Here is a 23872-nt window from a genome sequence, read left to right on the forward strand (position 1 = left end):
CCCCCCACCACTCTCTCTCTCGCCGTCTCTCTCTCTCTCTCTCTTCCTCCCTTGCTCACTCGCCCTCACTGAGAACTCCTCTGCCATCCATCAACACGAGCGGCTCTCCACTGTCAGCCGACAAGCACACAATTATCGGCTATTTAATATTTCAACAGCTGCCCAAGAATTACTCGCACGTTCTCGCCACATCGTTGCTCTCCCACCCCCTTCTGCCACATGTTTTTTTTTTTTACAAATTTTTTGGCATGTCCTCAAGCTTTTTTTGTCTCCTTTTTTATTTTTTATTTTGAATCTCAGCAGGATGTTTTTGCAAGAGCATCATCAGGCGTTGACTGCCGGCGGTAGACTTCTTTGAGCGGGTAAATATTTCACGAGTGGCGGCGAGAAGCGGCACAAACACAAAAAGTGAAGCCTTCCGACGCGACTGTCAGAGGTAAGAAATGGATCAATCTTAACGTCAGCCTTCTTTTTTTTTTTTTTTTTAATGGCTTTTTAGGTCTGGCGTGGATGCGCTAAATATGAAATCAGATGTTAAGATGTCGTGCCTATTTTGCAGCCGTCACATCGAATACACGGCTCCTTATGTCACTGGAACGGGATGCAGCAAATGCTGCATTGATGCCGATGCATTCATTGCATCCACTCGTTTTTTTTTTTTTTTTTAAACATTGGTGGGGAGGTGGCGACTATTCTGCGTCTGTCAACTTGCCGTGTCGTGCTGTTGCGCACTGATTTGCACCGACTTACTGACCGCGCTCGCTTACCTTCGGTCAGCTGCACTCACTTTAAGAGGAGAGAGCGCGCGCTGTCAGGAGTGGACGTTAAGCACGCAGATGAAAATGGACGTGCAGCGATGCGGATGCCAGGGAAGCTTTGCCTCCTCGTCAAAGCGTGTAAACGCACGAGATTTTCATGAATTTTTTTCCCCCAGATGATGGGAGGGGTGTCGTAAGCCTTTCATGCCCTCCTGTAAATTCCGGTCGTGAAAGGGTTGTCGTTACGTGCTGGTTCCTCTTTCTCAGTGTTGACTAATGCGATGTCGGTTGTATGCACATCATTCACATCAGCTGGAAATCTATTCGAACACAATACGCATTCCGCCATAGCTGCAAATAGCCAACGCGCGCCACACAAAATGGCCCTTTTCTCCCTTTCCGTCTGCACATTGAGACATCGCACTGTTTCAGAGTCTCCAGATGGAGATTTTGCGTGCGCGCATTTCCTCAGGCCGCCGCCATCGGTCAGCGATCGGGCTCCAAATCACATTTATTCGTCTTCACTCACGCAAGGGGCAAGTTAAAGAGATGGCATTGCTTTAACGTGAGGCGATTGGTGTGTGTGTGGCAAGCACTGACTAACTGCTGTTACCCACCGCCCACTTTCACCCCTCACGACCATCGTCCACCTTATTAGGTTGGCCCGATAACTTTCTGAAATGCAGCAAACAGGTCATTCGTACCCACCACTTTTGATTTATAGAAAGCCAAAAAAATGTCAGGAAAAGCCTACTGGAACACCTGAGCTTTATTGGCGGTGAATCAGCTGCACTAAAGGGTGCCAAGCTGACATGAGTTGAATTGGTTAATTCCGAACACAACCACATCCCACTTATGAGGGTGTGCATACTTGTGCAACTCCATCTTCTCAGTTGTTTGATTTGACTTCCCCTCTGAAAGACTTCATTTTGTTGAGGTTTAGTTCACATGAATGGTGGAGAAAGTTTTGGAATTCATCTTCATTTCATGTTTTTTTTTTTTTTTGGATCAACAAAACCTAGCATGGCGGCCCGGTAGTCCAGTGGTTAGCACGTGGGCTTCACAGTGCAGAGGTACCGGGTTCGATTCCAGCTCCGGCCTCCCTGTGTGGAGTTTGCGTGTTCTCCCCGGGCCTGCGTGGGTTTTCTCCGGGTGCTCCGGTTTCCTCCCACATTCCAAAAACGTGCGTGGCAGGCTGATTGGACGCTCTAAATTGTCCCTAGGTGTGAGTGTGGGTGCGAGTGGTTGTTTGTCTCTGTGTGCCCTGCGATTGGCTGGCAACCGATTCGGGGTGTCCCCCGCCTACTGCCCGGAGACGGCTGGGATGGGCTCCAGCACCCCCCGCGACCCTAGTGAGGATCAAGCGGTACGGAAGATGAATGAAAACCTAGCATACGAACAGGGGTGTGTAAACTTTTCATATCCAGTCTACACCAGATGCCTGCGAAGGGATCAAAGTGTGACTTTCTACGACGGCGGTTTTAAAACGGGTCTAATGAACGGCACAAACGTGAAACCAAAAAGTTTGCTACCTAAACAGCCTCGGCGTGTTTCCGAGCAGCTTGAAACGCTCGGCCGCCCGGATAAAAGAATTTTCAGCTTCCATTTTAATAAGTGAAATGGGGCATGTTGGCAACAATTTGATTTGTAACAGTTGGGCTGCCGGAGCCATTAGGCCCAACAGGCTTATTGAGATGTGCTTAGCGCCGGCCGGCCGGCCCCATCCGGCCTCCGAGTGAGCTTTTAAACTAAATTTGAATAAAGCAATTGTCACGTAGCCTCGCCATTTGGCTCAATCCAAACTTTTATCTTGGGACGCTATTGAACACAAAGACACGCTGTGTGGATCAGCGGGGAGGGTGAAAAGCATTCCGTGTTGAATATTGACGGTTGTGCCCGATGCATAATGGCCGCCTTGAATGGTTCAATCGAACATTTAGCTTGAAGTAACGGTTTCAAATTGAGGGTTGCGTGCACGCTTTGTACGCAAAGCGCCGCTTGCGCTTTGTGCTGTCCGAAAATGCGCCTTTTCATACGCGGCGACGCTCGTATCAGACGCCAACCAGCCTGTGTCTCGGCCACTGTCCCCCCTTAGCCCCCCCGTCTCTTCCCCTCATCGGATCCCAGTGTGTGTTTTGGCTAACCGGATTTGCCTTTTGTATTTACCCTACTTTCTAACCCACTTGGGCGGCTTTAAAAGACGCCAAGCGCCGAGCACTCGTCAAGAAGAGAGTCCAAACGCTCACTTCTGGGATCGTGCTCCGATTGTATTAAATAGTGTTGCTCCTTATGTTCGTATATTTGCCGTGGCCCCTTCAAAGACCCCGTATAGGCCCCTATATAAGCCACGCTAGTCCACATGGCATACATTCATTCATTCATTCATTCATTCATTTTCCGTACCGCTTGATCCTCAGGAGGGTCGCGGGGGGTGCTGGAGCCTATCCCAGCTGTCTCCGGGCAGTAGGCGGGGGACACCCTGAATCGGTTGCCAGCCAATCACAGGGCACACAGAGACGAACAACCATTCGCACTCACACTCACACCTCGGGACAATTTAGAGCGTCCAATCAGCCTGCCACGCATGTTTTTGGAATGTGGGAGGAAACCGGAGCACCCGGAGAAAACCCACGCAGGCCCGGGGAGAACATGCAAACTCCACACAGGGAGGCCGGAGCTGGAATCGAACCCGGTACCTCTGCACTGTGAAGCCCACGTGCTAACCACTGGACTTACCGGGCCGCCACATGGCATACAGTCTGTGCAAAAAAAAACAAAAGCCGTCACGCTTTGTACAAAGTAAAACCGCTCTGCAGCTTATCATTAGTCTACTCATCGTCAAAAAAAAAAAAAATACTTAATTGCTCTTCCACTGTCTTAACTGGACATGATATCATGTTTGGTTCTATGTCAGGGAAAGCCGACCAGAGCAGCAAAACTTTATTTTGAGGACAGTTAAAGGCACCTGTGCATTTAGTTTGCCTTCCCCTCTCAAAAAAAAAAAAAAAAGGTTGAAGGCCACATTTATTCTGTAAAACGTTTTAAAATGATCTAACTTGGTCTATTTTTTGTTTCACAAAAACCCAGCATTTGAAGGGGGCCAGGTAGACTTTTTTTTTTTTTTTTTAATATCCACTGTATGTACAGTAGGCGGCCCGGTAGTCCAGTGGTTAGCACGTGGGCTTCACAGTGCAGAGGTACCGGGTTCGATTCCAGCTCCGGCCTCCCTGTGTGGAGTTTGCATGTTCTCCCCGGGCCTGCGTGGGTTTTCTCCGGGTGCTGCGGTTTCCTCCCACATTCCAAAAACATGCGTGGCAGGCTGATTGAACACTCTAAATTGTCCCTAGGTGTGAGTGTGAGCGTGGATGGTTGTTCGTCTCTGTGTGCCCTGCGATTGGCTGGCAACCGATTCAGGGTGTCCCCCGCCTACTGCCCGGAGACAGCTGGGATCGGCTCCAGCACCCCCCGCGACCCTAGTGAGGATCAAGTGGTACGGAAGATGAATGAATGAATGAATGAATGAATGTATGTACAGTTGAAGACACTTGAGCATATATATATTTTTTACCACGTGTGACTCCTATGTGACCCTCAGCCCACATCTTGACCCCGTCATCTCTCAGGTGATGCGGCTCTTAAATCATCCGCACTGCGCGCCGCAGGTCGGCGACTCCCGTGGAAGCTCGCCTGTCGACCTCGTCGTCCTCTGGGCTCGGCGGGGCCTTCGCCCCCCCCCCCCCCTGTCCCCACCGCTCGCACTTCACATCCTAACGACACGGACACTTCTCTCTCCCTTGCACAGGGTGTATACGAGGGCATCGAGTGAAGGTGGACGATGGCTGCCATGACGACGGTACCCAGCTATACCCCTTCGCTGTGGGTGCGTATGTGTCACGCTCTCCCTCGGCTGGACCTCACCATGCAGATGAGGGACAACCTCTTTGCCCCTGACAGCTGGGAGTACCAGCAGGTAGTGCACACACACACACACACACACACACACACACACACTTGCTACTAAGTCACATACTCTTTAGTGCATTGAAATCACACACATTGCGGTTTTCGTTACGTCATGCAATCGGTGTTTTGTCACGCAAGAAGTCCTTGAATGCAAGTCTAGCTTTCAAATTGTGCAAATTGACGGTCATGGGTGTCGAACGGGTTTTCGTGATGTGTGTAATATATCGAGAATTTGCCTTATACAAAAGTCCGCTAGCTTAATGCTAGCACGGAATGCAAAATGCCATAGATGGGCTAACGATACTAGCGTCGGCGTTGCGTCGTACTCTAGCAAACAGATGTTTGCACACAAACGGTATAGCAATACGTCAACGGACAAAAGAGCAATACTCACAGGCGTATATTAATAAACGACTACTCTTACTCCGGCTTACTGAGCCGTTCATTTTATATCCGTATGTCTCATACTTGCCCCTGATGGCCAATGAGTGCACACCAGAAAGAGCTGCACGTTGAATTAATCATGATGCACCAACTGTTGAATTATTTACACTCTATTTAAGTTTGTTGCTTATGTTTGTAAAAGTACAATTCTCTAGTGTGTTATTTTTTTGTTTTTTGTCCAAACACTGACCGACCCCATCATCGTCTTTCTGAGGGCTGCCTTCCCTCATCCTCCAGCTCGCATAGGATTATTTTGATTATTCATTCATTCATTCATTCATTCATTCATCTTCCTAACCGCTTGATCCTCACTAGGGTCGCGGGGGGTGCTGGAGCCTCTCCCAGCTGTCTCCGGGCAGTAGGCGGGGGACACCCTGAATCGGTTGCCAGCCAATCGCAGGGCACACAGAAACGAACAACCATCCGCGCTCACACTCACACCTAGGGACAATTCAGAGTGTTCAATCAGCCTGCCATGCATGTTTTTGGAATGTGGGAGGAAACCGGAGCACCCGGAGAAAACCCACGCAGGCCCGGGGAGAACATGCAGACTCCACACAGGGAGGCCGGAGCTGGAATCGAACCCGGTACCTCTGCACTGTGAAGCCCACGTGCTAACCACTGGACTACCGGGCCGCCCTATTTTGATTATTTTTATTATTATTATTTTTTTTTTAATGCTTCTCTACAAGGTCACTTAGCTGCACCTGCTCCTGTGCACGCGCGCAGCCTGCTATCAACTTGCGCGTGAAAATCCCAATTGCCGCTAGCTTGCACAGCTCGGAATTTCTGCACTTTGCCGTGCATAACATGAGGTCTCGCCCGTCTTCAACTAACTGTCTCACATTGCGTGCTTGTGACTTTTCTGTGGGACAAACGGGAGGATGTGGTGAGTGGAGGTAAAAAAAATAAAAAAAGAAAAAAAGACAGAGAGAGAGAGAGAGAGAGCAAATGATCCTGCAGAACACAAAGACAAAAGCAACTTAAAGTGCTCTGAGAAGGCAAAGAGAGAGGGAATGAGTAATGCAAGGAGGTTGCTGAGGAGAAGTCCGGGGCTGGGGGAGGCTCACAGAGAGTCAGCCAGCGGCAGCAGTGAGAGAGAGAGAGAGAGTCGCACTGAATGTGTTTAAGTAGGTCACAGATTATTAATAGAGATTCAGGCGCTGTGGATAGATAGAAAGAAAAAAGAGGGGAGAGTGGGGGAGAGAGAGAGAGAGAGAGAGAGAAAGGCGGCCGGAGTGTGGTGGAAAGCGGATGCGGACGAATGGGTCGGAGTGACAGACGGCCCAGATGGATGAGAGGATAATACGGGGAGATGGGCACTGAAAAATGTATTTCAGTAAAGTTGACTCGATGACACAAGGGCCCGATCCGATGCCTGATACGGCTGGATGACATCATCCGTCTCCGCGTGATAGCCGACGGCTGCGCAGGCAACCGCTGGTCACGAGCAAGGACTCGCTTGCTTTTGCACTTGGTGGCGGGGCACCGACCACTTTGGCGGGCTGCCTGCTAGCAAAACCGCTAGCAAAAAAAAAAATAAAAATAAAAAAGTTTAACCATGGGCGGCCCGGTAGTCCAGTGGTTAGCACGTGGGCTTCACAGTGCAGAGGTACCGGGTTCGATTCCAGCTCCGGCCTCCCTGTGTGGAGTTTGCATGTTCTCCCCGGGCCTGCGTGGGTTTTCTCCGGGTGCCTCCCACATTCCAAAAACATGCGTGGCAGGCTGATTGAACACTCTAAATTGTCCCTGGGTGTGAGTGTGAGTGCGAATGGTTGTTCGTTTCTGTGTGCCCTGCGATTGGCTGGCAACCGATTCAGGGTGACCCCCGCCTACTGCCCGAAGACGGCTGGGATAGGCTCCAGCACCCCCCGCGACCCTAGTGAGGATCAAGCGGTTAGGAAGATGAATGAATGAATGAAAGTTTATCATACTTATCTTTTCAACCTATCGCTGGCTCAAAAGTAAAGCGTGGGGAGTCTCTGGTAGCAAAAACGATCACCGCCAATCCCCTTTCAAAAAGATCCACTTTTTATTCCGGCATGTTCATACTTTGTCCCAACCACTTCCTCCTCGAGAGTCGCACCATGTTTTTATGGTTCAGTGAAAAAATATCAACATATCGTTTATATGTGTAGTCCTAAAACCATAAATACAGGGTCGCCGCTTTTCTGTCGCTCAAGTACGGCGAAGGATTGCCAAATGGATTTTATTCCCAACTGTTTAGGTCAGTCATGTTGGGTTTGAGCATTTAATTCAATATTAGAGGGAGAAAATAAATGATAATGATGATGATGATGATGAAGGGATTCACGAGCTAGTTCATTAATATGAGTGGAATTATTGAGTGTGTGAAATTGCAGAACATTATATTCCCGTAAATCTCTTGTGCCTGCCGCTAATGAGGGCCGTGCATTACATTGTAGGATAAGCAAGATGACTTTGTACTTTAATATCTTAAATTTTTTTTTTTTTAAAACAATCAAAGGGACATTTTTCAGAGCCACCCCGCTCACGTCTTCTATTCTGCCCCTCTCCCTCAGACTCTGCTGGTTTTGTCCAGCATATCGGCCATCGCCCTCGTTATCTCCCTCTTGGTGGTCCTGTCCTTCCTCATCCACTATTGCTGCTGTCACCGCGGCGACCGCGGCGAGGGATCTGAGGAAGAGGAGGAGGACGAAGATGGCAGCACGGGTCACGGCTACAGCGGCAAGAAGGGGGGCCGAGGGATCTGCTGCGTCACGTGGGTGGCCGTGGCGTCGGTCACGCTGTGCTGGTGAGGAGGCCGATGGATGCATGTCATTTTTTTTTAAAACGCTGTTGCCGTGGCGATGCACTGCCTTGACCTGTTAGATGGGGAAGACATTTTGAATATCGTGGAATTGGGCTCTGATCAATATGGAGGGTGGGGGGGACATTTCAAAGTGTGTATTCGGAGGAATCCTTCAGATACGCATTCAGAGCGATGGAGTAATTATGTAGAAAGAACAAACGGTAGTTATCACGTAATTAACTTGGTACATGTGCACAATCAGAAGAATTTCATGATATAATCGAACTGCGTCATGTTGGGAGTTGTTGAAGCGGATATAAAATTAGAGAGATCAGTTTGCCACATACACAATGCAGTACTATATATGGAGTACAGTACTGCATTGTGACATATTCACACTTTTCATACAGTGGCTAGAAAACGTCTACACATTGGGGGGAAAAAAAACAAACAAACGATAATTAGTGACGAAAGTGCAGTCCGTACAATATTTGCCCTATAAAAAAAGTATCCAAAGCAGGACGTGACATCAGCAAAGTCGTGAATCACGTGCTGTCATCGCCTTCAGCAGCAGCAGCAACATCATCGTAATCATGTGCTTTTTTTTTTTTTTTTTCTCACCAATGTCACCAGAAACGAGAGGAAGGGCCTACTTGACATCTGACTCATGTTGTGCTGCTCTTTGCTAACCTCGACGTGTGACATGATGACACACATTCTATGACTACCATTTATATCTATTTTTTAGATTTTTTTTATTTTTTTAAATCTATCTTTTATATCTATCTATTGATATACATCCTAGTGATGTCATCAGATGTCAACTTGACATGCGGTCTCCCCCTTATGGAGCGTCCTTATGAGCAGATGTGCGGGACAGCTAATGGCGGTGTTTTAATTGAGTCTGGCTCCCCCTGTACGGATGGGGGCTTTTTCGTCTCTGCTAAGAAAAAAAAAAACTGTTTCAGTGATTTCACGTAACGTTTGCATTGGGTGGCTCGCAATGCACGAAACACACAGGCAGACGTTTCTCCCTTCAGACACCCCCCCCCGACTCCCCACTCGCCCGCCCGTTTTGTAATCTGGGTCACATTCTATGGGAGATTGGGTCATACCATTTGTCTGCGCTCGGAGGGGATTTGATGAACAGCTGGCCCGAGTCTTAATCTGAATATTTGAATAAGAGAATGGTGCGTAAACAAAAATTTCCATCGCTGTCCTTCAAGTGGGCCTCTTTAATTCTCAGCATTGTCCTTTTGCGCGTCCACCAAGACATATCGCATCCCTTGCCATCTCATCCGTTTCAAAATGTACAGTCACACGCATCGCTCTCCCAACGCCTCCGCTATCTGCTCGCGCAGTCTTTTCACGTTTCCTCTCCCTCCTTTCCTTCTCCTCTGCCTCCCTCTTTTGCAGTGTTGCCATAGGCATCGGTTTCTATGGCAACAGCGAGGCTAATGATGGGATGTATCAGTTGACCTCGTCTCTTCTCACAGCCAATTACACGCTAGCTTCCATCGATTTGCTGGTGAGTGGTGCTCTCTGCAAGTAAAATGTCATGCGGAATCCCTACCCTGGCTTCGCGCTGCTTGCAATTGCGCGTATGTGTGACTGTGTGTGTGTGTGTGTGTGTGTGTGTATTTAATCTAAAGGAATGTATTGGCTAAGGGCGCCCTCCTGTGTTTAGAAATGTGTCTTTTTCATTCCTTTGTCAAGCAGAAAGGGTGGTCCTCGCTTTGTAGGCCTTTTTTTACCTGGTCCTCACTGTGCCACAAGTACAGGAATTTGTGTGTGTGTATTTAATCTAAAGGAATGTATTGGCTAAGGACGCCCTCCTGTGTTTAGAAATGTGTCTTTTTCATTCCTTTGTCAAGCAGAAAGGGTGGTCCTCGCTTTGTAGGCCTTTTTTTTTTACCTGGTCCTCACTGTGCCACAAGTACAGGAATGTGTATGTGTGTGTGTGTGTGTGTGTGTGTGTGTGTGAGAGAGTGAAAATGGCATCCAAATGTCGCTCTGATTGATTTTCCCCTCCTGGTCAAACAGCGGTTAGTGTGTCACTTTGCTAATTGTCCTCCTTCCGGAGCAGTCTGCGAAATTTTGCAGGTCAGTCAAATCCGATGGTGGATGATGAGTTTTTGGTACCTGGTCTTTCAGTGGGGACTTGCCCAACTTTACCCAAATCTGATTACCACCATTATGATGTTTCGGTTAAACTGTGATCCAGGGACAGTGTGAATTTGTGCGTGTGAAAATTGAGACCATTGATTGCCACAAAAACGGTTGTCAAAATATTGTGCCAAGAAGGGGCCACTTTTAAAAGCGGTTGCACGGCAAGGAAAGAAATGGAACTGCGCTGAATGTTTTATGACCTTCAGGAACAGCGAGTGCAGGTGCTGCTGATCTGATCTGAGCAGCACTATTAGGGGGGGATGATGCTCTGCTCCACTTAAAAAACGCACGCGCGCACTCCCCCGAGGTAAAAAGTTGACTTCTTCGTTAACTCTCTCACAGTATATAAACGCCTTAATGCACTCACACATAAAAAAGAGCTTTCGGATAGAAGGAAAAACAAACAAACTGGCCGATACCCCCGTAAAATACATCTGGCCTGCAAGTAGGCCACTGGTGTGTGGCAGGTTTAGAGCGCCCCGTTGTTGGCCCCGAGTGCATGCGCGTCACACAGAGAAAGGCCGAGTAGTGATGAGGGAGAACCTTTTTCTCGGCACAGCGATCGACTGGGTAGCACGTCCGGCCCTCACAGTGCAGAGGTGCAAGGTTCGATTCCGGCTCTGGCCCTCCTGTGTGGAATTTGCTTGTGTGGGTCCTCTCGGAGTTCTGCGGTCTCCTCCCACATTCCAAAAAGCATGCACAGTAGCTGAATTGTTTACTCTAAATTGTCCCTATGTGTGACTGTGAGCGCGAATGGTCTTTTTTTTGTCGACAGTGTGCGTGAGACCTGCGATTGGCTAACAACCGGTTCAGGGTGTCCCCTGTCTACTGCCGGAAGATGGCCCGGGATAGGCTGCGGCACGCCCTCGGCCCTCGTGAGGATAAGTGGATTAGAAAGTGGATGGATGGATGGATGATTTTAAAAGTCCAATTTGATAGTCGGAGAGTAGACGAGTGCTTCAAGCTTCTTTCGAGTGCCTCGTTATTGTGACGTGGGAAAGCCTCTAAGCACTAAGCTTGTGTCTCGAGACTTTTGTTTGTGTACCGAATGTGTTGGGCAACTTGGTGAAGCACTTCAGGCATACTTGCGGTTCAGACAGAGGGAGGACCTTCACTTGTCCGTCACAGATCTGACCACAACTTGAAGTGCATCCCAAATTTGCGGTTTACTCACATCCTCCTCCTCCTCCTCCCTTTCCAGATTTCGGATACAATCAATGGTCTGCAGCTGTCCGTCTCGGGCCCGCTGACCACAATGGAGGAGATGTTTACGGGCAGCAAACCCTTCCTGGTTTCCACGCGGAACTGCCGGCGGTTATCCGAGAACGTCATCAACCTCCTCTCCTCCATCTCTGCGGCTCGCTCCGGCTTGGACGCGGGGCCGGGGAATGACAGCGGGGTCAGCGGGGCCTCCATTATCCCTCTGACCCCGGTGCCGCCCTCGGCGGCCCCCACGGTGGCGCCGTCCGGCGGCCTGATGCCCGGCCCCTTTTCACCTGGCTGGGCGGCCAACACCTTAATGATGAATGAGGACTACAGGTGAGGGGAACACGAACAAGGGTATAATAGTTTGGGATTTGACATTAGTGTAGATATTTCGGAGTATCTATCCATCCATCCATTTCCTGTTCTGCTTATCCTCACGAGGGCCGCGGGGCGTGCTGGAATCCATCCCAGTCGTCTTCGGGCAGTAGGCGGGGGACACCCTGAACCGGTTGCCAGCCCATCGTAGGGCACACAGTAGTTAACAACCATTTGGAGTGTTCAATCAGCCCCCCATGCATGTTTTTGGAATGCGGGAGGAATGCGGAGTAGCCGCAGAAAACGGATGCAGGCACCGGGAGAACATGCAAACCCCACACAGGAAGGCATTCATTCATTCATTCATTCATCTTCCGAGCCGCTTGATCCTCACTAGGGTCGCGGGGGGTGCTGGAGCCTATCCCAGCCGTCTTCGGGCAGTAGGCGGGGGACACCCTGAATCGGTTGCCAGCCAATCGCAGGGCACACAGAAACGAACAACCATTCGCACTCACACTCACACCTAGGGACAATTTAGAGCGTCCAATGCCATGCATGTTTTTGGAATGTGGGAGGAAACCGGAGCACCCGGAGAAAACCCACGCAGGCCCGGGGAGAACATGCAAACTCCACACAGGGAGGCCGGCGCTGGAATCGAACCCGGTACCTCTGCACTGTGAAGCCGACGTGCTAACCACTGGACTACCGGGCCGCCACAGAAAGGCATATTCTCCATTATTTTTCAGTAAAAATTTTGCTTTGGCGCCATCTTGAGGTCTGCCAACATGTTGAAGTGAGTCGAAGATCTTCATGTAGTGCTTTGCCGCCGCCATATTGTGGCATTTACAGCAAAACATTGTGTAGTCCAGATCAGATTTTTTGGGAGGGGGTGGAGGGGTTGTTGAGAGCGGAGAGCATGGCTTGGATTTGAAGCCTCATTTTATTCCCTTTTTTTTTGTTTAAGAATCCAAACAAACCGCCCAAATGTGTTGTTTCTTCATTTGGTTTTCCATTAAAAACTTTGCTTCCGCGCTTTAGCCGTACACGAATGCTTCGGAATCATTGAACAAATCATTTATCCATCTCACCAGTGTGTCACATAAACAAACCACACACGCGGAGGAGAAATGGCGCAGCCTTTCCCCACAACATCCTCACCACACATTCCTCTCCTCAGAAACGGAAGTGCTGTGTTGCATTTTTTTCTTCGCCAACCCTAAAATGGAAAATCTGTTTTGCTTTTGTTTTTTTTGTTTTTTAGGTGGTTGTCATACGTCATGCTGCTACTGCTGGACCTCATCGTGTGTCTGTTCATCCTGCTCGGACTGGCCAAGCAAGCACGATGGCTGCTTATTTTGTGCGTAAGCCGTCACAAATTTGCGTCTTTGTCCACGCGCGTGTCCTCCGGCATGACGCCGGCGTTTTTACGCTATTCCCCCCGCAGGATGACGGTGCTGGCGTGGCTGGCTCTCTTCCTAAGCTGGGGCTCGCTGGGCTTGGAGACGGCCACCGTGGTGGTGAGTGGATGCCGACGGAGGTGGCAAAAATACTCCCGCGGTGCACAAGTCGAAGTACAGATACTCGGTGACATACATTCCCGATTGGGGCGTACAGTGCAAAAGAAAAAAAATAAAAACAAAACACATATTTTGTTTTCATCTATCAGTGCGGCCTGGTACCAAGTGGCCCCGCAGATCTAGCACGGGGGGAGGGGCGCTTGTGACCCCCCCCCCCCCCCCCCCCCGGGAACATGCTTATGCTTGTCTGTTTTGCCGTGCTAGAATGAAATGTAATTGAACACTTTTAATAACCAGTACACAATATTTGTGAAGTACATTAACCTTTGGCGTCAAATGAATTCGTTTTCACCCATTTATTCATTCATTCATTCATCTTCAAATAGTAAAACACACTAAATAGTAAACACACTTTTCACTTTCTAGTGTCACAAACAGTGGCAACGTAAGATGGCTGCTCTCCGGATTCATTGTTGATAGTCCATTCAGAGTTCTTGGGCAACAAAGTCAAGATGGCGTCTGCCGACAGCAGACTCCCGGTCTACCGTATATTCATTCATTCATTCATCTTCCGAGCCGCTTGATCCTCACTAGGGTCGCGGGGGGTGCTGGAGCCTATCCCAGCTGTCTCCGGGCAGTAGGCGGGGGACACCCTGAATCGGTTGCCAGCCAATCGCAGGGCACACAGAGACGAACAACCATTCGCACTCACACTCACACCTAGGGACAATTTGGAGTGTTCAATCAGCCTGCCATGCATATTTTTGGAATGTGGGAGGAAACCGGAGCACCCGGAGAAAACCCACGCAGGCCCGGGGAGAACATGCAAACTCCACACAGGGAGGCCGGAGCTGGAATCGAACCCGGTACCTCTGCACTGTCAAGCCGACATGCTAACCACTGGACAACCGGGCCGCGTTTTCACCCATTTAGTTTGGTCAAATTTTCATTCGATACGATTTCATGATTTTTATTTTATTTTATTCATTTTTTTAAACCCCTGATGGCATGCCAAGCGCAGCCAGCGTGTAAGCTATCTGCACCCATCGTGTCGAACCGAGAACCTCGCAGGGAGCGCCGCAGCGATGGCGGAGCACCAAAAAGACAGGGGGGGAAAAAAAAAATGGAGCAGCGATTAAATATTCAATGCGCAATGTTTCACGAGCAGCGTCTCCGAGCAAAGCGCCCCCCGGTGGATTGCGTGGGCGTTTGGCTCAGAGTTGGAAAAGGTGGTGGAAGACGGCTTCCCGTCTCTCTTCTCGGGGCCCTTTGGGGGATTTCGCTCGGCTCAAACACAAAAGTGGCATCAGCGCCATCCAGTCAGAGTGAAACTCACAAACGTGGGGGGGGGGGGGGGGGGGGGGAGTCGTAACCTTTTTTGACATGAGTTGGTAACGGCGCGCAGAGGGAGCTTTTCCAGCTTTCCCCTTGAAAGAATGTGTCGAGAGGCCAAATGGTGGCTGTTTTTCTGCTCTGCTGCCTGTTTTGTGTCACCCGGAGCTGATGGGAGATGTCCCAAAGACCGTTTTGTCCACACAGAGACGCTCTGTCTCTGGCTCGTGAGAAGGAAACAAAGGGCTCGCTGTGGGCCCAGTTTATTCTGTCCTCCGTGGCCACTTTGACGTGCCGGATTGGGCTTGCTTCTCTCTGGGACTATCGCTCCCTCTTCTGGTGAGCGCATCCAGCTGGGGGAGCGCCACGATACTCCACAGCAGCCTTCGCCCAGACGATCGGGGTGCATTCATAACATCTTCCAGCACGTCACCAAGCAAAAATGCGACATCCTCATTGAAATAATCGCAAATCCCAAAGAAAATTAAAAAAGGAAAATAGCACTGTATATTTAAAAAAAATAAATAAATTAAATATTTTAAATTAAATAAAATGATGCGAAAAATATTATTTATAATTTTTTAAAATATTTTTTATATATTTATAAATAAAAGAAAATATTTAAAAAGCAGTCATGTCACAAGTCAATTGAATGAAAAGTGAAAATTGTTTTTTGCCATATTTTGTGCTTCAAAATATGGACATTGTGCTGCTTGCTTCTGCTGTGTACGCCCTGGCCACTTGGTGGCAGTATAATGCAGACATATGGATAGAAACGAAGACCGTCCGTTCCTATTTTACTCCTCGGTAAGCCGCAGTTATATTCGTCATTCTTTGCAGAGGATGAATAATATATGCTTACATGTGCCTGTTGTTCGGCTCTCGCAGAGGGACGGGTAGAGGAGGAGATGAGCGTTTATGCGATTTTTAATCCTGCCAATTGGTTCGCTGTATTGATTCGTGAAAAAAACAGGAACTTGAAGTTTCTACCTGACATTGAACAAATATTGAAATGGAGGTTTGCAAATAGAGGCCAGTGCTTCACAGAGTGTTTGGAGCAGCAAAGAAGGCCGCTCTACTGCAGTCTATTGACAATCTGGGGGGGGGGGGGCTTTATGCGAATGGAAAGATATGAGAGGCTGGTGGAAGTTTATTGAGAACAGCAGCATTGTGTCAATTTGTGTCCGCGTGCCATCTGCATCCGGTCAGATATGTCAAGAGGCGAGTATGTCACTCGGTCATCGTGCTGTCTCTCTGTTTGACCTTGTTGTTTGACCTTTTTTTTTTTTTTTAACCCCGCTTGCAGGCCCTCAGCGACTTCTGCACCGATCCAAACATGTTTGTGCTCAACTCCACAAACTTCAACACGGGAACCAGCTCAGGTACCCATTGCCACCCCCCCACCACCACCACCGCACACACACTCACACAAAATGGCGGTTGTTGTTGTCATCGTCCCCCTCGGCCGCCATGCATCTGTGCCCACATCAGCAGAACGACGATAATCCCACATGACCTCCTTTGTGTTCTCGCTCTGTTTGCCGCTCAGATGTGCTGGATTATTACCTGACGTGCAGCCGACGCATGAACAGTCCGTTCCAGCAGGTACCAAGGCTTCTGCCTCCGTTGTACAGAACACGCATGCATGCACGAGCTACACTTGCACAACCTCACCAGAGCCAATAAGATGCATCCAGAATTCCGCCTGTCCGCCTCCATCGGAATACATGGCCATGCATTTCGAGTTATCGTAGTAAAAGCCGAATTTTTAATACGGCTCTTACTTGATTCGATATAATCAACCGGATGTAATGTTCTAGCGTAGTGCTTGAATGCGATGCTCGTCAATAAATCTCCCTGCTCTGTCTTCAGCTCCTCACCCAGTCACAGAGGGCGCTGTCCAATATCCACACACACCTTTCTAGCGTGCAACGTAACGCCCTCACACCGTTCCCCAAAGCCGAGGTGGGTTTGAGTCATCCTGGGGGGGGAGACCCCCCCCCCACCCCCCCCAAAAAAAAACGTCGGTCATGTCCCTGTATTGATTTCCGCTCGCGGGACACTTTTTTTTTTTCTTGCAGAAATCACTCAGGGATGTTCAACAGATTCTCAACAGCACGGAGGGCAACTTCCATCAGCTGGTGGCGCTGCTCAACTGCCGAGGCCTCAACAAGGTACCGAGCAGTGGCGGGCGGGCTGTGATATCTGCCCACTCAGCGGTGACTTAATCCACCGCAATCGCAACGTTGCAATTCTAGAAACCGACGGATAACATCATGCGACTGTTCCACATACATGATGGGGTCAACATTGATTCGAACATGTCCGTCCGTCCCCCGCAGGACTACATCGACTCACTGAAAGGCCTGTGCTATGACGGGATGGAGGGGCTGCTATACCTCTCCCTATACTCGTTCCTCTCGGCTTTGGCCTTCACGGCCATTCTTTGCTCTCTGCCCGGTGCCTGGAGGAGTTTCCCAAGGTGAGGGAGGAAGACCCTTAAAAAAAAAAAAAAAAAAAAAAAAAACATCCACCGACTGTTACTCCGAATGAGAAGTTTATTCTCGATGCTGCTACTGCACACGATTTTTAACCTTCTTCCCAACTGCCGCAGTTTGAGGTGAGGTAAATTGCCTCCAGGGGAGATGAAACCCATGCGGTAACTTTTACATTTTAACAGGTAAGTTGATTCCAATATAGACGTGGTGGAAATTCCAACGGAGTTAATTCACATGGCCGACCGTTAGAATTTGCTCACTGACTGCGACGACTCCATCAAAGATTGTAGACAAACTCATGAGAAAATGTTCTCCACACGCCCCGTGGAGGAGGTTTGGTGATCAGCCACTAATGCAAAGCCAAAGACGCCAAGACTAAAAATGACTCTTGATGTTCCGTCTTTATCCACCTTCTCGATGTTCTCCATCCATCCTCACGCGTCTCCATCTTTCTCTCTTCCATGGGCGCCGTTTGGCCAGTGATTCGGAAGAGTACGAGGACTCGGACAGCGAGAGTGAGGACCCCTTCACTTCCCATCAGGCACGTAGACAGACGGCCTCGGGGTCTCAGCGCGGGGCCATGGCCCCCTTCTATAATTACCCGGGGGCCGGGTGGACACCCCCCTTTTCTAGCGCGCCGCCCCTCCCGTGAGTAACACCAGACACACGGACACGCAGACAGACAGACAGTCAGACAGACAGACAGACAGACGGAAGCTTCCAGATGTTGCAGGAGAGTCCGTCATACAAATCACATGTAGACTTGCGTATTACATATACCAACCAGCCATAATATTAGATACGCTGGCACAATCTAATGAAATCCAATTGAAGAGGTTTATATCTTGATCTATCTATCTATCTATCTATCTATCTATCTATCTATCTATCTATCTATCTATCTATCTATCTATCTATCTATCTATCTATCTATCTATCTATCTATCTATCTATCTATCTATCTATCTATCTATCTATCTATCTATCTATCTATCTATCTATCTATCTATCTATCTATCTATCTATCTATCTATCTATCTATCTATCTATCTATCTATCTATCTATCTATCTATCTATCTATCTATCTATCTATCTATCTATCTATCTATCTATCTATCTATCTATCTATCTATCTATCTATCTATCTATCTATCTATCTATCTATCTATCTATCTATCTATCTATCTATCTATCTATCTATCTATCTATCTATCTATCTATCTATCTATCTATCTATCTATCTATCTATCTATCTATCTATCTATCTATCTATCTATCTATCTATCTATCTATCTATCTATCTATCTATCTATCTATCTATCTATCTATCTATCTATCTATCTATCTATCTATCTATCTATCTATCTATCTATCTATCTATCTATCTATCTATCTATCTATCTATCTATCTATCTATCTATCTATCTATCTATCTATCTATCTATCTATCTATCTATCTATCTATCTATCTATCTATCTATCTATCTATCTATCTATCTATCTATCTATCTATCTATCTATCTATCTATCTATCTATCTATCTATCTATCTATCTATCTATCTATCTATCTATCTATCTATCTATCTATCTATCTATCTATCTATCTATCTATCTATCTATCTATCTATCTATCTATCTATCTATCTATCTATCTATCTATCTATCTATCTATCTATCTATCTATCTATCTATCTATCTATCTATCTATCTATCTATCTATCTATCTATCTATCTATCTATCTATCTATCTATCTATCTATCTATCTATCTATCTATCTATCTATCTATCTATCTATCTATCTATCTATCTATCTATCTATCTATCTATCTATCTATCTATCTATCTATCTATCTATCTATCTATCTATCTATCTATCTATCTATCTATCTATCTATCTATCTATCTATCTATCTATCTATCTATCTATCTATCTATCTATCTATCTATCTATCTATCTATCTATCTATCTATCTATCTATCTATCTATCTATCTATCTATCTATCTATCTATCTATCTATCTATCTATCTATCTATCTATCTATCTATCTATCTATCTATCGCTAACCACCGAGGTACCTAGCTAGCCAACCTCCTAGCTAGCTAGCTAGCAAGCCATTAATCTATTTTGCTATTAGTAGTTGTAGGAGTAGTACACGTAGTGTAATAGAAATAGTACAAATAGTAGCTGTTTTAGGTGTAGTAGATATCACAGAAACAGTAGTGGAAGTGGTAGACGTAGTATTGGAAGTAGAATTAGTAGTAGAAGTCCAAGTAGTCGACAGGTAGAATTGGGAGGTAGTAGCAAAAATATTGGGGGTACAGTAGAAGCAGTAGGAGTTGTGGTAGATGTAGCAGAGGTAGTAGTTGTGTTCAAAATAGAAAAAAATAATAGTATTTGACTGAATAGAAAGTAGTTATCGAAGTAGGAGAAAGTGTAGTGGAAGTACTTGTTGTAGTGCCGGTATTGTAGTGTAAAATTGGAGGAGTCATGGTTGATAACCATATTGGCATAATGGTTATTTTTCTGATAATGAAATAAACATTATAACAGTGGGGGGTGGGGGGGGGGTAATAAAGGCAAAATAGTTGTAGTCGTCATAGTGATGGTAGAAGTCGTCTTCGAAATCGTCCGAGTGGAAATCGTATTGTAGATAGTCAAAGTAGAAATCATAGTCGTAGTCATGCTAGAAGAAGTAGAAAACCATCCGACCACCCCCGTGAGGGTATATTCCACCACTGCCACCTACAACAGCAATCAAAGCTCACTTTTTATTTTTATTTTTTCCATCCAGCTCTTTTATTGGATCTCACCGGATTGTGCAGGTGTATCGTTGTGCAGGTGTATCGAAGGTTGCGTCCGCTCGGTCTGCATTTCAATTCCACGTCCCTCCTTCATCATATCCAAGTTTGACCGTAACCAGGACACACTTAGAGGCAGTCAGCGAGCCTTGGCGCACGCTCCTACGCTACCATGCGCTATTCCACACGCAGCACTAGTCGCTCCTCCGCAGACAGACAGATATACAGACAGGTCAACACGGGACGCCAGTGTAGACAGAGGAGAGCGGACGCAAATACACAGGCCTGTCTGTCTGTCTGTCTGCCCGTGTTTCTGTCCAATCCGTCCGTCTGTCTCGAGTGTTTTCCCGGACAGACCACGCAGGCCCGCCATTTTTTTTTTCCCCCTTCACCCCAGACTCGAAATTCCGGCGTCACAATCTCCACATAGTAAGACCACTGCTGTGTGTTTTTTTTTAAAAATGGGGATTCGGGGAGGGAGCTGGGGGGTAAATTGGCAAGGAAACCCGAGTAAGGTCACGACCTTTTCCTACCCTCCGCATCACTCGTCATCACTTGTCTCTTCACTGTGATCTCTCCTGGCCTTTTTTCTCATCCTCACACCTCTAACATCTTTTGTTAAGCGCAGTCCCACGACGGAAAGCCGTTGGAATTCCGTGTACTAGTACACTGTCCTCATGTCTAAGATATTTCAGGGCGATAATTCAAAACTAGTAAGCTGCAGCACTGAATTGCCTTCCCAGTGAGGTCCGAGAGTGTCCGGGTAGAAATTGATCAAGGATATGGACCAAATGCTCCAATGGCTTTCCATGTAATCGACTCACTGCAGGCCACCACATTAGGAACAGCTGTGCAATCCAATGGCAGTTTCTCGCATTGTCCTGTCAGATTCAAAACATCGCTCAATGTGACACGGGGGCAGTTTTGCATCAGGAGAATGGGAAAAAATACACCTTATTACGATCATCGATTCAAAAGTTTGGGGGTCACTTTAGATTTTTATTTTTTTTCATGGCACATTAATAATGTCGGGGCGGCCCGGTAGTCCAGTGGTTAGCACGTGGGCTTCACAGCGCAGAGGTACCGGGTTCGATTCCAGCTCCGGCCTCCCTGTGTGGAGTTTGCATGTTCTCCCCGGGCCTGCGTGGGTTTTCTCCGGGTGCTCCGGTTTCCTCCCACATTCCAAAAAACATGCGTGGCAGGCTGATTGAACACTCTAAATTGTCCCTAGGTGTGAGTGTGAGTGCGAATGGTTGTTCGTTTCTGTGTGCCCTGCGATTGGCTGGCAACCGATATGGGGTGTCTTCCGTCTACTACCCGAATACAGCTGGGATAGGCTCCAGCACCCCCCGCGACCCTAGTGAGGATCAAGCAGTACGGAAGATGAATGAATGAATGAATTAATAATGTCAGATTTGTATTTACTGAGCTGAGGAAGAGCAACACATTTTACAATTGAATCGTCCTTCCGGACATCAAGGAGGATGAGTTTTTCATTTTCTGTCCGTCGCTGGTATAGCGAAATGAACAAAGACAGGCGATTTGAAAAATCGGACCGATTACCTGAAGTGAAATTGGATGACTGGGAATCACTGCTCCAGACTGCATTTCTGTTTCATTCAGGGAGATGGTGCTTTTCTTTCAAAAAGAAGGACAATTCTTAAGATATCCTTTATTTGTCCCACACTGGGGACATTTACAGCCTCCAGCAGCAAGAATGTGGGAAGAAAGACGAAAAACAAACAGACACCGTTCAATTAAGTGCAATATAAATACAAAAGGGATCAATCGCAGTGCTATTTACAATTGTTTTTCCACATCACGTAATTATTATTATTATTCATTCATTCATTCATCTTCCGTACCGCTTGATCCTCACGAGGGTCGCGGGGGGTGCTGGAGCCCATCCCAGCTGTCTCCGGGCAGTAGGCGGGGGACACCCTGAATCGGTTGCCAGCCAATCGCAGGGCACACAGAGACGAACAACCATTCGCACTCACACTCACACCTAGGGACAATTTAGAGTGTTCAATCAGCCTGCCATGCATGTTTTTGGAATGTGGGAGGAAACCGGAGCACCCGGAGAAAACCCACACAGGCCCGGGGAGAACATGCAAACTCCGCACAGGGAGGCCGGAGCTGGAATCGAACCCGGTACCTCTGCACTGTGAAGCCGACGTGCTAACCACTGGACTACCGGGCCGCCCATTTTTATTATATAATTATATAATTATATAATAATTATTATTATTATTGTTATTTTTATTCGGAGGGACTGCAAACTTTTGAACAATGTCATTTCATCAAACGAGATCAAAAGCGAAAAACCAGAGAGAGCGGAAGCAACCAGGAAGGTCTACTCTGCTTTCTTAAAAACGAAATTAGAGTTAACATGGACTTGGATGTGATTGGACTGCGCAGGTCGACCCAAGTGGCACTAACACGCACCAGTAACCAGTGGGAGTGCTTTCCAAATAGCTTTTTTTTTTTCTCTCTTCCCCCCCCCCCCCCCCCCCATCACGCATTCACGAGCACGGCAACCGAAATGCTTGCACCTCTAGTCAGGAGCGCGGAGATGCACGCCTACTCAAAGCGAGCGAGAGGGAGAGAGCGGGAGCTGTGCTTTGTGCGCTTGATCTCTAACCGCTGATTCTCCCTCTTCCCTTTTTTGACCTGCCCTCGACTCCTGTGCCACCGTCTCCCGTCCTCTCTCGACGTGTCTTCTTCATCCTCCACCCCTCCTCCTCCTCCTCCTCCCCTTTTGTCTCTTTCTACTCTCTCTACGCAGGACTCCAAACGTTTCCTCCAATGGCAACCCTGGCTATGAGAGCCTCCCCTTGACTGACAGGCAGTCCCCACCCCCCTCTGTGAGTTCCTCTGTTCTTGTGTGTGCCATTTTATCATCATGCTCGTCGCCGACTAGTGCAGGACTAGGGAAAACTTTGTTCTACCGGAGCTCATTTCACGTCACTTATTATTATTTTTTTTGTTCCCCCTCAAACCGCGCATGAAATTGAACTCTATTCAGGGATTGAGGCCTGCCGCGAATATTCCCGAATACTTGATGCCCCCTGTGGTGGGGCAAAGTACTACGTTGGGCTGAATAAAGATCCTCAGCTCACTTCAACGTAGTTTCTTGGTACCAAGCTACCACAAGATGATGCACAAAAAAAAAGCAAATACCAGAGGGTGGTTTGGAAAAAAAAAACATGAATGTGTGACTTTGTGAATGTCAGACCACAAATATGCCGCAAATATGTCACAATAGCAAGAATCCACGGACAACACATTTCTGGTGCCAAGAAAGTTTCAGGGTATTTTGAATCAGAAAATATTTCTTCCAATTTGGTTGTAGTTTTGAAGTGTTCCATTTTTTTGACAAGTGCCAATAATCCCCAATTTATTCATTCATTCATTCATTCATTCATTCATTCATCTTCCGAGCCGCTTGATCCTCATTAGGGTCGCGGGGGGTGCTGGAGCCTATCCCAGCTGTCTCCGGGCAGTAGGCGGGCCCTGAATCGGTTGCCAGCCAATCGCAGGGCACACAGAAACGAACAACCACTCACACTCACACCTAGGGACAATTTAGAGCGCCATGCATATTTTTGGAATGTGGGAGGAAACCGGAGCACCCGGAGAAAACCCACGCAGGCCCGGGGAGAACATGCAAACTCCACACAGGGAGGCCGGAGCTGGAATCGAACCCGGTACCTCTGCACTGTGAAGCCCACGTGCTAACCACTGGACTACCGGGCCGCCCAATCCCCAATTTATGACTTTGATATTCTCTTTTTAATTTTAAAAATATCAAGACCTAAAAAAAAATAGAGCCAATTCAACGGACAGATGGCATTGAAGATTTTTCAAAAATGGGAGGAAAAAACAAAACGTTTTTAACAACCCCCCTAAAAAAACGGCACTCAACCACCCATGACTGTTTTCCTTTTTTTTTTTTTTTTTTAATGAAAAAAGTCTATTTTTAAGTATTGAGGGGAAAATACAAATAGTTCAATTTCCATGGGTCCTACTTTACTCAGAAAAAGTTTGGGATGTTGCTCACAGGTCGTAGGTCTCCCACCCCCTACATTAGC

At 47.4% G+C, this 23872-nt stretch overlaps 1 protein-coding gene across 4 annotated transcripts in view; it reads left to right on the top strand.

Annotated features, from left to right (window-relative positions):
* Window positions 1–23872, top strand: part of ttyh1 (tweety family member 1) — a 25398-nt gene continuing 1526 nt past the window's right edge. The window contains exons 1-14 of one of the 4 annotated variants that reach the window (XM_052065123.1): window positions 2–436; window positions 4561–4728; window positions 7709–7941; window positions 9355–9466; window positions 11309–11646; window positions 12890–12985; window positions 13073–13145; window positions 15784–15859; window positions 16027–16082; window positions 16350–16442; window positions 16559–16651; window positions 16820–16959; window positions 17456–17623; window positions 22567–22645. In XM_052065123.1, coding sequence (XP_051921083.1) covers window positions 4594–4728; window positions 7709–7941; window positions 9355–9466; window positions 11309–11646; window positions 12890–12985; window positions 13073–13145; window positions 15784–15859; window positions 16027–16082; window positions 16350–16442; window positions 16559–16651; window positions 16820–16959; window positions 17456–17623; window positions 22567–22645 — 1692 coding nt within the window. In that variant the 5' untranslated portion in view covers window positions 2–436; window positions 4561–4593. Of the gene's footprint in view, window positions 437–4560; window positions 4729–7708; window positions 7942–9354; window positions 9467–11308; window positions 11647–12889; window positions 12986–13072; window positions 13146–15783; window positions 15860–16026; window positions 16083–16349; window positions 16443–16558; window positions 16652–16819; window positions 16960–17455; window positions 17624–22566; window positions 22646–23872 lie in introns of all 4 variants that reach the window. The other 3 variants (XM_052065126.1, XM_052065125.1, XM_052065124.1) reach the window with 3 other exon arrangements.

The sequence above is a fragment of the Hippocampus zosterae genome, chromosome 5, assembly GCF_025434085.1.
Source record: "Hippocampus zosterae strain Florida chromosome 5, ASM2543408v3, whole genome shotgun sequence".
NCBI classification, from domain to species: domain Eukaryota; kingdom Metazoa; phylum Chordata; class Actinopteri; order Syngnathiformes; family Syngnathidae; genus Hippocampus; species Hippocampus zosterae.